The sequence below is a fragment of the Xiphophorus couchianus genome, chromosome 3, assembly GCF_001444195.1.
Source record: "Xiphophorus couchianus chromosome 3, X_couchianus-1.0, whole genome shotgun sequence".
Classification (NCBI taxonomy): domain Eukaryota; kingdom Metazoa; phylum Chordata; class Actinopteri; order Cyprinodontiformes; family Poeciliidae; genus Xiphophorus; species Xiphophorus couchianus.
This window is the reverse complement of record NC_040230.1, coordinates 17,668,069-17,685,087: the sequence shown is the minus strand read 5'-3', so window position 1 is coordinate 17,685,087 and position 17,019 is coordinate 17,668,069. Positions and strand designations below refer to the sequence as shown.

Sequence of the window (17,019 nt, the reverse complement as noted above, 5' to 3'; positions counted from 1 at the left end):
GTGTCAGCGCAGGTCCCCAAAGACCCACCTTGAGGACTCGGAGCAGAGCAAAGGAGAGAAAAAGAGAAAGAGAGCAGTCCTCGGGTTTCACAGCTGCAGGCTCAACTCAGTCCTGAATTAAATGGTCTTGAGGAAAACCTATCCTAATTGATTCCAAGCCTCAAAGCTCTTTAGTAAACATTGTGAAGCAATGAAAATGACTTGTTATTCTAATTCATTGGATGCTTATTCTGTACGCAGCAAAATGAGGAAGTGGAGTGAAGTGAGATTAAATTTATATCGTTAGTCTCATTTAGTAACAAACAGCTGCTTAAAGTGTGACAGTATTTAAAGCTTTATGACAGAGGTATAGATACACCTCACCATTGTTGACAAGGGTGACTGCTATGTATTTCACAGTTTTAAAAAAACACTTTGGTCGATAAGGAAAAAAGTTCTTTTCAATTTTTGCAAAATCAGTAAAAAACATAAATAAAAATAGAGCAAACCTCATTCATTTTGCATTGTTAGTGGATAACTTGGATATTTAAGCTCATCACAGGGAATCACTGCTGGGATAACTGTTTCAGTTTTTGCAAAGCAACGTTTTTCATGTTGGGTGTCCTTGTAAAGAGATCCTGTGCACAAAGACTTTGGTAAGTCCAAATGTCTTCCTGTGGAAGCACTGATTTACATCCTGCTGATGTAAAACTTTCCAGCTCGCTTTTCTCCTGTGTAGGTCTACTCTTCCTATTCATGTGTCAGGATTCATTAGTCACTGTAAACAAACTGCACTTCCACAGATTCATCACATGGATGAGCAGCAAGGTTTTCTCAAAAATATGTCACAGAAGAAGTGATTTTTTGATTGTCCTCTTGCTCCTAGAGCAAAAGTGTGCAAATTTCTCACCAAATTGTTTAAGATGCTGCGGTAACTGCAAGCTGTGATGACAGGTAGAGAAATTGTGCATCACAGAGGTAGGGAGTTCATACTGACAGGTGAACTCAGGTGAAGCAGCGCCTAGCAAGGTCTCTGTTACTGGCAGTGATTTGCTGCTCCTCTGAGGGGATGAAATTCCATCTCTGTGCTCAACAAAGAGCCTGACGAGGTGTCAGTCAGGCTTAGAGATGGGCCTCCCATCCAATATTCAGCAGCTCCTCGAGCTGTAAATCTACACAGGACAACTTGAACACAGGACCAGCTTAACACTGAGCCATCTCAATGTTTAACTAGGTAGCCAGAGGCCTGGGGTTACAATGACAAAGCTCTGGCAAAAGTGTCAATGCAGCTGGAGCTACGGCATAAGGACTGGAGTAGGACAGTTAATGGTTGTCAAAGGGCAAATGTATGAAGTTTGAAACAGGATTAGGTGATAAAGCAAAACCCCAAGGTGTGCGCATCTCACAGAATACGGCTTGACCCAAAATCTAGAGAATGAAAAAGAAAAGCATTGCATGGTATGATATGGCATTTTACTAAGTTTACAGGCCACACAAGGAGAGCTTTAAGTAATTAGCAGCCAAGAGACACATGTTAGCGCTGGAGGAATTACGTAGATCCACAGTTCAGGAGTGCAGCTAAATAAAGGGCAAAACCGGATGGAAATTAGTTAGAGGCTGCAAAACCATATGCATGAGATATTCATCTGTTAGAATGGCTCAGTCACAGTCCAGACTGAGATTCTGTGGCGAGACTCGAAAATTTGTCTCCCCAGTTGCTCCACAGCTAACCTCACTGGTTGGACAAGATGGGGAAAACATCTAGGGGTATGAATACCTTTGTGATGTATTGTTAAAAAGACAGGGAAAATGTGGCAAACATTTTTACAAGGTCAGATTATGCCTATACAAAGATTAGCCTGTACTCTAAACAACCAGCTACACAATAAATCCTCAATTAATAATGATTTACTTTAAAGCTACCCTTCCCATTTGCAATTGTGTGATGGTGACCGAAATTCTCACACAGATTAAAAAAAACCAAACTATATTTTCAAACATGAAATGTTTGACACTCACGACTGTGGCTTGAGAAATAACCTCATCTAATCCTCTGAGACCTTTTGCTCTGAGACAACTTCGAATGAACAGTAAAACATGATTTTCTGGCCCCACATACAGCGCCCGAAATGTAACTAAACACTAACATTACCTCACAGACGACAGAGGAATGACAGCTGGCACGAACACAAAGGCTCAGCCTAAAGCTGTCACTAAACAGGGCCACACTTGAGGTGAGAGGATACAATCTGCCACTTGTTAGATCATTTGTTTTATGGCAAACTTTCTTACTACGCCCTTGTCTGTTGTAGCAAAACATGCTCCACATAAATGCAACAACAACAAAAAAAGAAAGACAAAGAGACTAAATGTAGAGTCTGACTACTTGCTGTTCATGCTAATCTCTTCCTGGATTTTTTTTTTCTTTGGGTTTTGTGTTTCACTCACCCTATCTGTCTGTTGGTGGAGGGAGCCTGAGTGATAACTGAGCTGGACTGGGGAGAGGGAAGGGCCTGCTGGATCACTATGCTGGTATCATGGTTGGCCATCCGTGCGTGGGACTGCTGGTGCTGACCTTGACCTGCTTGTCCATGCAGTGCGATGTTCTGCAAAGAGGAAGCAAGAGAAAGAAAAAAAAAGCAAAGTGTGCACATGAGGTTAAGAATGAATTTGAAGCACAAGTGTGCAGATTTGCAATCATTGAACTTTTCTTCCTCACACACCCATCTTTAAGCTGTAACGGAGAATTATGTAAACTATGCTCTACAAGGTTTTCCACGTTCCATTTGGGACACGCTGACAGTCTAATGAAGACCAGGTTCCTTGGAAACTCTATGTAGGCTGAGACATGTATAATAACAGCCATTGCAAAATAACTCTGGGTTAACAACATTTTGCATCTTATATGGTGTGCGTTTTTTTTCTCATGTGGTGGTCCCTTCAATGGGTTCGTAAAGTTTTGGAATGTTATGTACTTGCATCATTGGCACAAACGTCACTTTAATTTTTGGCTTTTAAATTCGAACCATTCTTAGAAAGTTACAGAGACACATTTTGGAGCCATTAGCAAGGCCTAGCCTTGCATGAACTCCCTGGCAAAAGCAAATTAATTGTGTCCTGGCATGGACCTGCTATTTAAGCGTAATCCATTTTCACCAAGTTTGAGGTCAAGGTCATTTTATTTAGAAGCTGTATATCCTTCCAAAATCATTTTAAAAGTGTGTTTTCAGTCATTATCCGTCTGCTAATACCTGGTTGTCAAAGTATCACAGATCTGTAACATTAAACCTTTGAACTGATCCTGACTTCAACCCTATAGAAACTTCATGGATTATGCCTAAAAATTAGATCATCTCCTGGAATCATGTCAGAAGCTTGTTCATAACTACAAAAACAATGTGGTTTTCCTACAGCTTGCTTAGGGACATTTAAATAAACATGAGTATGTATGTAAAACTTTCAATTTGTTTGGATCAAAGTGAAACTCCTAAAATGAATTTTCAATCAGTTCGTGTTTATGAAACTGAAACTGATGGACGTTGCTTTAAATCATGACAATCGTAGTTCTATTCCACCCCAGCAAAGGAATCATTAAAACAAAGTAAAAGACCCACAATGATCTGTCAATGACACAATGACATTTATGTTATTAATAAATCTATTTAAGCTTCTGAGTGGCTCTATAGATCCAGTTTAATTTAATCATTAAACTAAACAAAAGCATAAAACTACCAAAACCAAAAGTTCTTCCTTAGTTTTAGTGAAACGCATAAACAAACATAAGATAACTGTCATTTAAATATTAAAACATGAGAAGAAGAGTAAACTTATGAAACAAAAACACAATAAAATCACTTGCTTAATCAAATTGCACTGTTGCACAACACATACTCATGTGACTTTTTTTTCATTTTGCTGGTTAACTTCAGTGTTTCAGGTGTTTGAGAGCTTTCGCCGCTTATCTCTGCCTATTGTGCATTTTACTCCTACATCGTCTTGCTCCGACTCGCCTCCTGCTGACTTAGCAGAGCCTCCCGTCATAAACCACACAGGCTGGGCAGGCTAGACATGGCTGACCTGAACACAGACAGGCTCCTGAGCCAAACTCTCAGAAAACAGCTTAGCTGCAGCATGCTCCGCACATGTTCCCAGACGTTAAATAAGCAGTCTGTCTTCTGCTGATTTGACTAGTATCCATGTCCCAGGTGAAAATGCCACATTGCAGAGCTATAATGCATAAACAAAGATGTCCTCTGATGAATATAACATTTTGGACCTCTGCTTTCATGCAGGACAGTCAGGCCAGTTTGTCTGGTTTTGCTGTTACAGCCAAGATGTTGCCTCAGTGGTCTGACTTTATTTCTTGGAAGAAATATGACTCCCTCCCCTGAGAGGCAACCGAGGAGCTGCTTGAAGTTACAGGTGAAGAACCTGATCTGAGTTCTCTTCATCAGAGGTGGATGACAAATCTTTATCTGTTAGACCTCGTCTGTCACGACTGACTAATATGTACCTAAAACAACAAGGTGAGAATAGAGGACAGAATAAGATAGTGCACAAACAATTGTGGTCACCGGCTTCTTAAAAGGGAGCGGTGTGGTTAGGTGAGGTTTAGGGTGTTTTTAAAAATCTATTTGGGAGGCTTTATAAGCTCACATGGTGTAGGTATCTATTTGTGACAGATGATTGCACAGATAGTGGTTTAAAACTCAACCCCTGTGGAGGGTTGTGGCTTTGGGTTTTTCTGGGTTTTGGGTCTGAGGCTTTCTCCTCTATTTTGCAGTACCTGCTTACTGTCTTCTTCTTCTTGCGCTTTGCAGAAGTCCTGCTCAATGGAGCAGTCCAGGTCACTGAACAGTCCGACCTCTTCACAGTTCTTCAAGAATCGGGTCGGAGTGGGCGTCTGGTCTGGAAGTCAAAGAACATTTTGTCGAGCTTAAACACTCAACGTCTTAACAGTTGATAAAACTATTTTGTCAGGCTACGAGTGCATACGTATTGGCAAGAAATTGCTCTCAAACTTTGTCGTGAAGGAAACATTTAGCAATAAAACACGGTGTGTTCTGTGACACGCCGCAGAACATCGTGTCTGCAAGAAAAGTAACATTCTTTTCAACATAAATGAAATGACGACAGAAACATATCCCAGTACACATGGAGTAATACTGAAATTAAGCTAATGGTCCCCCCTCAGGTTTACAGAATATATGGTGCCTTTCAAAGTATTCTCCCCCCAGAGGTTCTCCACATTTCATCATGTTACAACCACAAACCTCAATTATTTTATTGGTATTTCATGTGACTAAACAACACAAAGCAGTGGTAATTGTAAGATGAGAGGCAAAGAATACGTGGTTTTAATTTTTTTTTTTTTTTTTTCAAATAAAAATCTATCAAAGTATTTTAGAATCATATTTCAGTAAAGTAACAGGTCCTGGTTACGGGGGGTATGTCTCTACCAGCTTTGCATATCAGGAGACTCAGATTTTTTGCTCAGTTTTGGATAAAATAGCTGAAGCTCATTTAGATTTGATGAAAAGCATCTGTTGTAATTTTTTAAGTCTTTCACATTCTCAATGAGGTTTGGCAAGGCAATTCCAACAAATGAATATAACTTGCTCTACACCTCCCATTGTAGGTCTGACTGTACATTAAGGTTGTTATCAGGTTTGAAGGTGAACTTTGGCATCAGATTCAAGACCTTTGCAGCCTCTAATCGGTCTTCTTCCAGGATTGGTCTGTGTTAAGCTCAAAGCATCTTCATGTCAACTCTGACCAGCTTCTCTCTTCTTGCTGAAGTAAAGCATCCCCACAGCATGATATGTTCAGGTTTATGTCCAGTGTTATTTTTCCTCCACACCTGTTTCTCTGAATGATGCTCTTCTTGCCAGGCCTGCTCTTTCAACAAGATGTAGGTCCATGTCTTAGTGGGTTTGCATTTGTACCTCGGTTTTTCTATTTTCAGGTGATCTATTTATAACAAAATCCTCTTTTAAACTTTTCCACAACTTTATCCCGGATCTGTCTGCTGTGTTTCTTGGTCTTCGTGAATCTGTTCGCCTTAGAAGTTTTCATTTTTATACTGAGATTAAACTAAGCACATGTAGATTACATTTACTAATTAAGCAACTTGAGAAATTTGTTGCAATAGATTTAATTAGGCAGACTAAGTAAAGGGGACTGACAAATAACAGACATTGTATCATAACAAGAAAAGGTTTCTATGGCTGGAAGGCACTCTAAGGTACCATCACCCATTTGGTTTTTAAAATAGCATTAGAGCCTTTAGTTGGTGAGAGGGAGATGCTCCCTTGACAGCACCATTTTTGCCGACAAAGAACAGATTCCTCCCGCTGAGAGGGGGGTCTCAGCCGAAAGCTGCAGCGTTCAGCTTGACATTCTGGGGGGGTGCAACATATCAGGTTTCAGACAGTTGAAGGTGATTTTAGGATCACGGTTGTTTCAAAGGCTAAAAGCATGCTTCATGGTCTGTTTACTCATTCTGGCTAGACTGGGGATTGACACAAACTTTCAACATGACTTGTGAACCCAAAATACAGTTTTACCTAGAGTAACTTTTCAATCTTGTTTTAGTGAGATATTAATTCATTCTCTAACTAAAAAAAAAAAGGAAGCTATTCATTTTTATCCGGGATGCTGCCCAGTGAAAAGCAAACACTGTTCACTTTATTTTAAAACTAAGGAGACTGTTTAGACACTTTACCATGTGTGACTAAGCTCTGGCTTATGGGTAATGGTAAACTGCTGACCATTTTCTCCTGAGTTTAGCATGTAATTCGGAGAATTTGTAACACAGACAGAAGACTATGAGACACTCGGCCTACAAAAGCTGATCCTGTAGTCCAAACAGTGTAAATAATAAAGAAGAAAGAATCTGGTTTAGTTAGTTAGACAATAGCTGGGGAGGCATAGTCTACCTAACACATGACCTCAAGATAAGGTGAATATAATTGCATATACTTAAAAATTAAAACTCACCTAAAAAAATCTGAAGATGTAAATTACTCAAAGTGTTATCCAGGAAAAGAAGCACAATATGGTGACCACAAACGGTAGGAACAGCACGTTCCTGAGCCATAGGCTAACAAACCATATAATTTACATTACTTTAAACAGCTTGTATAGGACTAGCCATAAAGGTTTGTGATGACAGATGAGTATGTCTGTGGTTGAGTCACTTGTAGCACACCTCTGCATCAGAAACTTGCTGGGTTCCAGAAGCAAATCGGTCTGCATTGATGCCGATGTAACTCACCTGATAGCATGTTGTCGTTTTTTATGGAGGGGAACTTAAGGGTCATCTCATGTTTGTGACGATGAATCATCAGATGATCCTCCGTGGGAAAACGCTGTTTGATTTTAAGACCAGGAGGTATGTAGAAGAAAAAGCAAGAACAGTAAATAGAAAGGAAAATTGGATACTTTAGACAATTGCCTTTAGTTTAGACCAAAGGCAAAAATAAGTTGGAGAAACCTCTTAATCTAGAAAATAGATGCTAGATAACTGGTGTAGTTCTAAATACTGTACACTGGCTGTTTACTTTGTAATTAGATTTGCTCTTTGCTCTGTGTGCTGTTAGGTAGACATGTGCACGTAGACATCCTGTGTGAATCTCCCCAGATATGCATTTATAGATATACACTAACCTGAGAGCAGCCAGGAGCATTGCACACGAATGGCCTTTCCTGGTCCGAGTTCATCCCTCTGGCCAGCGTCTCATAAAACTGCAAGAGAAGACATATAAATTAATCAAAAGGGGAACCTGACTGACTCTAGATCTCCTATCAGCACTTTAAGGAACAAGTACACTGCTACTGTCAATGCAAAATGCTTACGCACAAGTAAAGGGGTGGGGAAATTATATAAAAAGTTAATATTATTTAAGAAATACAGAGAGTAAATTGAGAAAAGTATTTGCAAATGATGTCCTCATCTTAAAATAAAAACATGAATATCACAACAGCAGCATTTTCATTTTATCATATTACCCTGTAAAATAATATGCATGCAGTATCTAACGAAAATGTACAATTACCGATAAACACAAAAGCTTTACATTTTCTCTATCACAAAAGAGACATAAATTGGCTTTACCGTAACTTCAGAGAAATGATGTAATAAAACATGTCTTAAATATGTAATTGATCATTAATCTTAAGACAAAAAAACTGTTCGTTTTTCAGATATAACTCCAAAAATTTCTCTATCTTTAACACTCGTCTGTATTTTACAGTTAAATGACAAAATAAATCTTCAGTGGAAAATATTTTAATGGAGTCACTTTATATCTTCAACTTTTTTGTAATTTCTTGAGATATTATTGAACTTAGTCGGTACACTTCTCTGTGGAAAAATAAGAAAGGGAAGTGGTGTCACAGCAGACAAATATAATTAGATGTCAGAAGTCCATTTGGTCTATGACAAACAACCTTAAAAATTAGACTGCACTCGCGCTAACAGTGTGCTACAAGAGTGCATGAGCTCCAACTTGTCAAAAGTAAATGACTTCAGCTGTTATTTTAGGTTCTACGAGAGAAATGGAGGACAAAACATCTTAGAAAAATATGTCCCTTGACTCTGTGATTTACTGATTTTAAAAAAAAAATAAATAAAATGGAACCCTGGCATAATAAAAAAAGGAAAAAAATGCACATTTTAAAAATGAAATCGTGATCTTCATATATGTGTGAAATATAAATTGTTGACAGCAGAATAAAGCATTCAATCAACATTCAAAGTTTGGGACGTAACCAATAACTGACACATGAACGACAGGTAGACGTGGTTTTTACCAGCTAATCTAAACAAAAACAGTAAAATAAAAAAAGTTATAATAAAAGATGATTAGCAGATCAGATCAGTATTTTGTATGCATTCATAAAAAAATTTATATAAACAAAAAGAATTGTTTCATCCTAAACCTAAGAAAAATCTGTGGTGATGTTTGCCATTTTTTGTTTATAGCAAATAAAACTGTAACTCTTTAGAGAGTAACTGTAGAGTCTCTCCACTTTCTAAATGTTGGCAGTGCCTCAGACAAGCAAAACCATCAAAAGGGTGAACCTCACAGTTAAATGACATGCAACATTTGTTTATGAGTGGTGTATCATTTTAAATTATTCACAGATACACCAGTTGTTGCCTTTGTTAAACTTTTAAAGCTGCACAACATAATACATTTTTATGAGCTCTTCGCATGATCAAGAGCATTGTTATACTCTACAAAAGATACAAACACTTAAAACCCTCTTCAAGTAGTGCATTATATTTTAATATCAGATATTAATATTTTCCACAATGATAATGGTTCATGGAGAGATACAGAAGAGCAGCCCATCAAGATTATAGTGCCAGATGTTAACGCAATTCTAGAATTAAACCTTCAAACCTTTTTTACCTTTAGTACTTTATGATAAACAAGTAGATCTGTTGGTGTAGAGAATGAGTAGAAACATTATTAAACTGAAACGTCAGTAATTAAATTACTGTTTTGTTACGACACTGAAATAAAATTTTAAAAAAACCATTGATATCGGAACATTATCAAAAGCTTGCGACTTTGTTACATCACCTGTCATATTACCGATCTGGAAAACATTAATTAATCACATTCTTGATTTACTTATTTTTTTCTTGTTTGCTGTAAGCCGTTTTACAGCGGTGTGATTCACACATTCCACAGTCGCATTTATCACTTTTTTCTCTTTCGTGTTCGCCTGTCATGCGTGCAAGAACTGCAACACACCTGTGATTTAGCCAGAGCCACCCTTCAAACGACAAACATGAATACTTTCACACACTATTTAGGTGTCCCTTTTTTTCATGGGTACAGGCTATTTCCTGAAGCGCCGTCAAAACACTCCAATATTGTGTTATGTCAAGCAGCGGTGTTTGCCTAACAAGTTGTGTTTCATGACCAAGCCTGCAAAACAGGGTCTGGACAGGGTCTTTCTGTCAAGAGAGCAAAGTGATCAGGTCTTACTTTCCTTCCCCCTGGTGCTCTCAGGCTCCTCTAAATGGGCTCTAAACACTCACCTGGTCTCCTTTGCCACAACAAACACAACAAACACAACCAACGCTGCTGATCTGAGCTCCAAGTTCAAACTAAAACAGAGGATGACAGCCTGTTGGACCAGAGCCTGCGGACCTGTCGTTAAGAGTTATTCCAATTCTGAATCACTTCTGCCACTTTTTTGTTAACTCAAATGTTTGACTTTTCCACTGTTTCTGCCACTTGTGTCACTCTATTTATTTTCTCACGATCTATTTATACAGGTTTAAATGGAGTGATCATATCATTGCTTGCGGAGTAAACGATGCACACAATTATCACTGGAAGTTATTATTTAGAACCAGATAAGTCCTTAGTATGAGACTTAATATAATGCCCAAAAAACCCATACTTCCGGTTCCTGAAATTGGGTTTGATTATTTCAGCACAGTTAGCAGGAAATTTAAACCATATGATGCATAAAACTCAACTGTTAATTCCAAAAATGCCTTTGCGAATTCCCCAGTACCTCTCACCCTTTAGATTATCAGTACTCAACGCCCCTCTCTTGGAAAGAGCACTGGGCCCACATTTTATATTGATGTTTTAGTTTAGCTGAGGAAATTTGGTTACACTACATAACATTAACTAAACCCTGATGTGAGCGAGCTGAAGGATTAGGGTCAAGCGTTTGGTTTCAAGAGGAACTGGGGAGGAATTCTCCAGGTAGACCACGCATTAGAATTTAAACAATATGGTGAGGAAAAGAGGGGTTGAGGTGCAAAGAGGTTAAAGCAAGCATGAACACGCAGCGCAATTCAAATCTGCACGTTCTTATAGCCTTGGCTTTTGACAGCACGAGTTCAAGGCAGGATTACGGCGATCCTTGCGGCAGAGTTTCTGGCCTTTTCAAGACAGTTTCTTCAACTTCTGCTGCAGATCCACTCATGTAACAAATTCAGCTCTAATCTAAACTTGATTTTATTGCAACTGTATTGCACAACAGAAGAGGTTACGATTGCAATAAAACCCCTAAACTGGAGAAACACTTTGATATCAATGCAAGAAATCAGAAACAAACCTGAGCGTTAAAAGTGCTGCTCTGGAACAAAAGCTGTGGGGCCAGATTGAACTGTCACTTTACCTCTTTTCTTTTCCCTTTTTTTTTTTTTTACATTAGCTCAATCATTACAAATGAACCCTGAGCACTGGAAGCAGTCATCAACAAATAAACTCAGTTTGGGTCACATTTCACCAGTGCAATCAGCCCCAAGACTGCAATCAAGCCTGTGTAAAATATGGAAGGAATCTGTAGCAAGGCACAAATTAAAACAAGCTCCTCTTCCTGCAGTTGCAGGTCGCAATTGTTAATGCAGTTGTTAATAGTTTTGTCACCTTTTGCCTATTTTTCCTCAAAAGTAAAATTTTGTTACAAATGAAGCCCTAATTTAATGTATTTAATTATTTTAATGAAAGTTTGCAGTCTGAGTAGTTCCCTTGAAATTTAAAACATTTACAACTTTTTTTTTTTGCATTTGTAAGGTTCTCCTTTATCCCCACAACGAAACAAAAACACGCCTTGCCTACCTTAAACGTACTTATGTTTCGTTTGCTGCTAACAATGACAAGTTCAATTGGAGTTTCAATAAGCTATTTTCGTAGATAACCTCTCTACTGGACAAAAAAAAAAAAAAAAAATTGTTTCTACCAAGCAAACAAAAGCCAGCCTTGTGCCTAATCTCATTTACCGAGCCAGTTAATTAATGTTATTAATTCCAGAAATCACGAGGTAAAACGGTAAAGCCGGAAGCATAATTTAGAGTGTACATGAAAGAAAAGTGGTTATTGGCAGCGCTGTCACATAAACATAATGACAGCGGCCGAGGAGCAATCATATAATTAAAGCGTGTTTCTTCCCTTCACGCCGTATAGCAACAAAGCGCGCCTCGTCAGCACAACCTTCCTGAAAGTAGCCCTCAACATCTCAGCGGTTGATCAAATATCGACGAGCCTGCAGGATGACGTAATGTTGCTCACGTTATGCTTTTCGGGAAAAAATAATTTTAAAAAAAAGAAATAACAAACGAAAACTTCCATTTAACAAAAACAGACGCGTCGTTTGTTTCTCTTTAACTGGCTTGACAGCAGCAGAAGCGTTTTCCAGACGATCGTTGGTGAAGCCGCAGCACGCAGAGTCCGGGACGGTCGCCGGCTGCGCTTTATCCCTGAACGGGACAGGCGTGACAATGATGTAGCGATGCGGCTCGGAGCAGAGACTAAACTTGGTAGAAGCGCCAAGGGGTGGAAGTGAAATTAGCCCGCTGCATTAACCTGTGTGGAAGTTGCAAGCTGGATGAAGTGGAGTGGAGTGAGGTCCATGCAGACTGCATGAACCGAGAGCTGCGGCGGCACTTGACTCCGTGTCAACTTCAACAACAATAAATACAGGCCCACACATTGGCAATGAAGTGAGATGACAAGCCGTTAAATCTAACAAAACTCGCGGGAGACAGTGGTTGTTTTAGCTGCACGCCTGGATCTTTGCAGAAAACAGGAAGAAAATCAACATCTTCATCCAAACTGCTGGAGCGACCAACAAAACAAGCTGTTGCATTTTAGGAGGGGGGGAGTCACCAAAAGAATCGCTTTAAAACGAAGTCAACAAACCTGCAGAGGCTCGTGCAAGAGGGTCTGCATGGTGGCAGGGCTTTCAACTTACCAAACAAGTGTAGAAAATGTGAAGCAGCCTCTGAGAAGAAACCACGTTGGACTGAGAAAGGATTACAATGCGATCTATTTAGAGAAGCATAACGTCACCCCGGGGTGACGTCACGTGGGATTCCTGAACTTCTAAATCATAGCGGGCCCTGCACGAGGGGGGCGGCGCGGGCGGAGTGGGGTTAGTGGAGGAACGCCCAGAAGCATGGACGGGACACCGGCTGGTCTTGGAGTGGGTGTGGTGCGACACAGCAGGATGACCACTGCTGACCAGTCAGACAGGCGGGCGAACTGACAGCTCGGAACTGGGCTCAGGACGCAGCAGCTCGATGCTGGAGGAGGCTACATCCAGAACTGACATTCGGCTGTAAAAGAATTTAGTTTATTAATTTTGCCATTTTAAATTTCACTAAATAACTCTTCTATTTCCTGCGCATGCGCTTTTGATATATCCACAGAACGGGACGGGAGAAGATATTTGGTTAAATTTAAAATAGGTTTTATCTCTCTCTTTCTTTCTCTCTCTCTCTCTCTCCTCTAATATATATATAGAGGAGATATATATATAATTCTAGATAATAATAATGAACCTTAATTTTAAGTTTTGAAGTTGGACTCAATATTCTTTATTGCACTAAAGATGTAGCTGTGTTTTTAACATGTTTTGGCTTCAAATATGAAGCCATAACATGCAAATATATCCTAGATGAATAAACCAGCATTCCTGTTTCCTCACCTAGTCCTGTGCACTACCTGTCAGCAGGCTGAAAAGAAGTCCCCTACACTTTTCTCATGTCTACAACAAAACCAAGCTGTTTGAAGAACGTTTCTAGAAACAGAAAACACAATCATGATGTAGAATTTAAAAAGTTCCATCCTTGATTTTATTTAAGTTGACCCTACCGCAGTTGACAAGCCCAGAACTGCATGCCTGTCAGAGAGCTGGCTGCAGGTTCCACCTGAACACACAGCTCGACTAATTATCCCGTCAATAACTATCTGGTTGGTTATTGTTGCTTTAAAAGGCAAAATAGCAACAACAAAAAAATATTCTGATAAATAACCCAGTAAAAACACCATAAAATGTAGTTACTTCTTATTATTTATTTTTACTTACATTATTTTTACAGATAACCTTGCTATAACTATAATAAAACTTACTATAACAATAATAATAAATGTGGTATTATTTAGCCGCATTGGGGAAAATTATGCATTTTCTGTTTCAGACAAAAACAAGTGGTTTTCTTTAAAAAGTAACCCTAATAATGATAACCTTTCTGATTGAACATGTGGCATCAACAACCACTAGAAACCTTCCAGTTAATTTTCTGAAATGTGTGCCTTAGCTCCAGCACATCAGTAGAGATTTAGACATCTGCGTATAACACTTTAGAGTTGCAGCTCCGCGGTGACCTGCTGGTGCCAACTGGCTGTGATTTCTCGGACCACAGACAGTGGTAGTAGTGAAGCCATCCTCCACTCCAGGGATTAATGACTCCTCACACGTTGAGAAATGTTTACCACTGGCCTGCGACCACTCCACTAGACACACTAAGAGCTCTGTCACCGAAACAATAACGCAGTCTGAAAGGCCCTCATAACTCAGGGCCTCTCCGCCTCTGTCTTTTAACCAGAGCTTTAATCAACATTTATGACATCCCTTTGTCTCTTTATTGCCTATATATTTCCCAACCAATCCAAACATTATGCTTCTAGAAGAACAGACTATTAAGGCTGGAAAGAGCCGATACAGTTTGGGTCAGTGACCCACACTAAAGGAGATTTGATCTATATTATACTAACCCTTTTATGATTATGCCTTTGTGCGATGCTTTTGGGTAAGATCACCTTGAAGAGCCAGTGAGGATGATTGCACCAGATGTGTAAAGGGGGCATAACAAAAGTGTCTTAACGTCTTTCTGTTTCTAAATAGAAATACTGAAACTTACACTGATGGGAGCATCTGACAGCTGATTCTGAATATTCTGTTCATTTGTCAAGCTTAGAGTTGCATCACTGTTTAGTGATTTGCAAGTTTTAAATTGTCCGGTTATTATCTGTGCCTCGGATGCACAAGTATAGTCACAAAGCCTCACCATTTTAGCTGTCTTAATAAAATATACAGGATTAATTTTAACTATACCATATTGTATTCCTCTAGAATCCTGACAATAGGTTTTGGATCGGAAAGGGCAGGAAACATCTTCAGCTAATCAAATTCTTGACATCACACAGCCCCTCATTAGGATGGCAGAGTGGGGAAGACTAGAGCAATCAGGCTCTACAGCTGATATCTGATATCTCTGGGTAAAATGATGTCTGGCAACAACACTTATATACAAGATAGATAATAGCTGTTGGTGCAGAGTTATTTGGGTAGGTTTTAGAGGCAACACTGAACTTAGAAAATATTCAACTGAAAATAACACAGTTTTGGACAAATAAAGCTGAGCAATAGTGCAGGAAGAAAAGGAGGGACATAATGATATATTTTGAAACAAGAAGACTTGATCCTGATTGACTGCTGTTCTTATGTAAACTGCTTGTGGTTTCTACTGTTAAAAAAAGTAGTTGGTAGTCAGTGGTGAGACATGTTGAATGACTGTCTGGTTATTTGTCACAATAGCTGTAAGTCAGCAAAAACTTTGAACAGAGTAGAGTTAAGCTTTAGTGTAAACATACAAAACTCAGTTTGCACTGCTGATCATACAATAAAACTGAAACTGCTTGTGTACAGTGCAACACACAAAATGCAAAGGTAAACAATCTCTCTTTTGGAGACTAAGAAATGTAAAACTGCTAAGCCTTCAGGTGGAATTACAAACTCATTTCATTGTAATTTGCACGTTGGAAGTCTAAAGGTAGAAAATCGTAGGGATTTTTCTGTATTCAAAAAGTAAACCCTATAACTACTAAGAGTAGTATTAGGAGGCAGTTCAATGAGATGACTCCTTAAAATTAAAGAGTACCACCCTGTATGCCAGAAAATGGATTCTGCATGTTTAGATGAATTTATTGTGAATATAACAACCCTGCATAGAAAAGGATTAGATGAAATGATGGTCTTATTTGTGTTAATTTTATAATGCCATGGTTCTTAAACTTCTTATGACAATATGCTTTCTGCTTTATGCTTTCACCATAACAAGACTTAAAATATGGTAGTACAAAACTCACAAACTTGCAATCATATCTGACACAAAGCAAGAAACTGCTTAAATTTGTTCAATTATCCAATTCAGATGTACAAAAGGGACAGATTATCTCATCTCTGGCAAATAAACAGAGTTGTGCATCAACGCAGAACTGAATGCAGGATTTGTTTCTAACAAATTAAAGTGTTTAATCTATTAGCTCTACATGTCTGGTTGAAGGGTGCAGTTTAAAATGTGATGACTCATACATGTGTTGCTGAGAAGTGAACCACATACCACATGCTGTGATCTTTGTTCTTCTGCTATCTCACACCAGCTGCACAAAAAATGGAGATAACCTGAATTAAATTTCCTCTTTTGCTTCTTTTTGGTGCAACGAGATACCGTAGAAAGTTCTATCTGCAATTTCTTTAGTTGCTAGAAACACTTTTTGTTAACTCAGTTTCGTAGACGTCAGTTTCCACAATGGTTTTTTTTTATAATGTTCTCTTCAGCACTTGTCCATTTAGCAACAAGACTGTATTTTTTTCTTCCTTTGAATCACTTGCGTACTTGTCAAACCATACTTTTTAGCTTTACATCACAGGTCATTTTACATCTTCAACTTGAAAATTGTTGATGGCAAATTATTTTCTGAGCACCACTTAGTAAATAATGACGTAAGTTGCTAGATTTGGTAACTTTTTCTTTTTGCCTTCTTTCGCATATTTCATCATCTTCACAAGTTTCATAGCCAAAGAAAACAAAGGTTACCAAGGTAACAATGACAGAAAATTACAGAAAATTGTTTCAAGATGGCACCCCTCTCCCAGCACACAGCACTGTTTGATGTCCACATCATTTAAAGTTGAATGAAAGTATTGTTGGTTGTCTTTATTATTTACTTACAACCCATACTTCCTTGCTTAGGTGTGTTTAACAACGCTAAGTAGTTATTCATAAATAAATAAAGATGATTTGTTAAGCACATGGATGAGTAATTCTTAGTAAGTTGATATTAATCTTTGCTCTGTAAGAAACTGAAAAGGGAAAAGGTGCCTTTCCTAACTGAAAACTTAAAGTAGTGAGGGAATCATTTTACTCATGAGCTCATCATTCTTAGTTGGATTACAGGACGTTTGTTGAATGCAACGCTAGATTTAAAAGTACCC

The 17,019-nt window shown here is 38.7% G+C and overlaps 1 protein-coding gene across 3 annotated transcripts in view; it reads right to left on the bottom strand.

Annotated features, from left to right (window-relative positions):
• Positions 1-13,215, bottom strand: part of creb5b (cAMP responsive element binding protein 5b) — a 51,192-nt gene extending 37,977 nt beyond the window's left edge. The window contains exons 1-5 of one of the 3 annotated variants that reach the window (XM_028011557.1): positions 12,660-13,215; positions 7,648-7,725; positions 7,256-7,349; positions 4,766-4,887; positions 2,428-2,585 (exon numbers count right to left, since the gene is read on the bottom strand). In XM_028011557.1, the coding sequence (XP_027867358.1) occupies positions 2,428-2,585; positions 4,766-4,887; positions 7,256-7,349; positions 7,648-7,725; positions 12,660-12,689 (482 nt within the window). In that variant the 5' untranslated portion in view covers positions 12,690-13,215. Of the gene's footprint in view, positions 1-2,427; positions 2,586-4,765; positions 4,888-7,255; positions 7,350-7,647; positions 7,726-12,323; positions 12,636-12,659 lie in introns of those variants that run through there. The other 2 variants (XM_028011562.1, XM_028011547.1) reach the window with 2 other exon arrangements.
• Between the last annotated feature and the right edge of the window lie 3,804 nt (positions 13,216-17,019).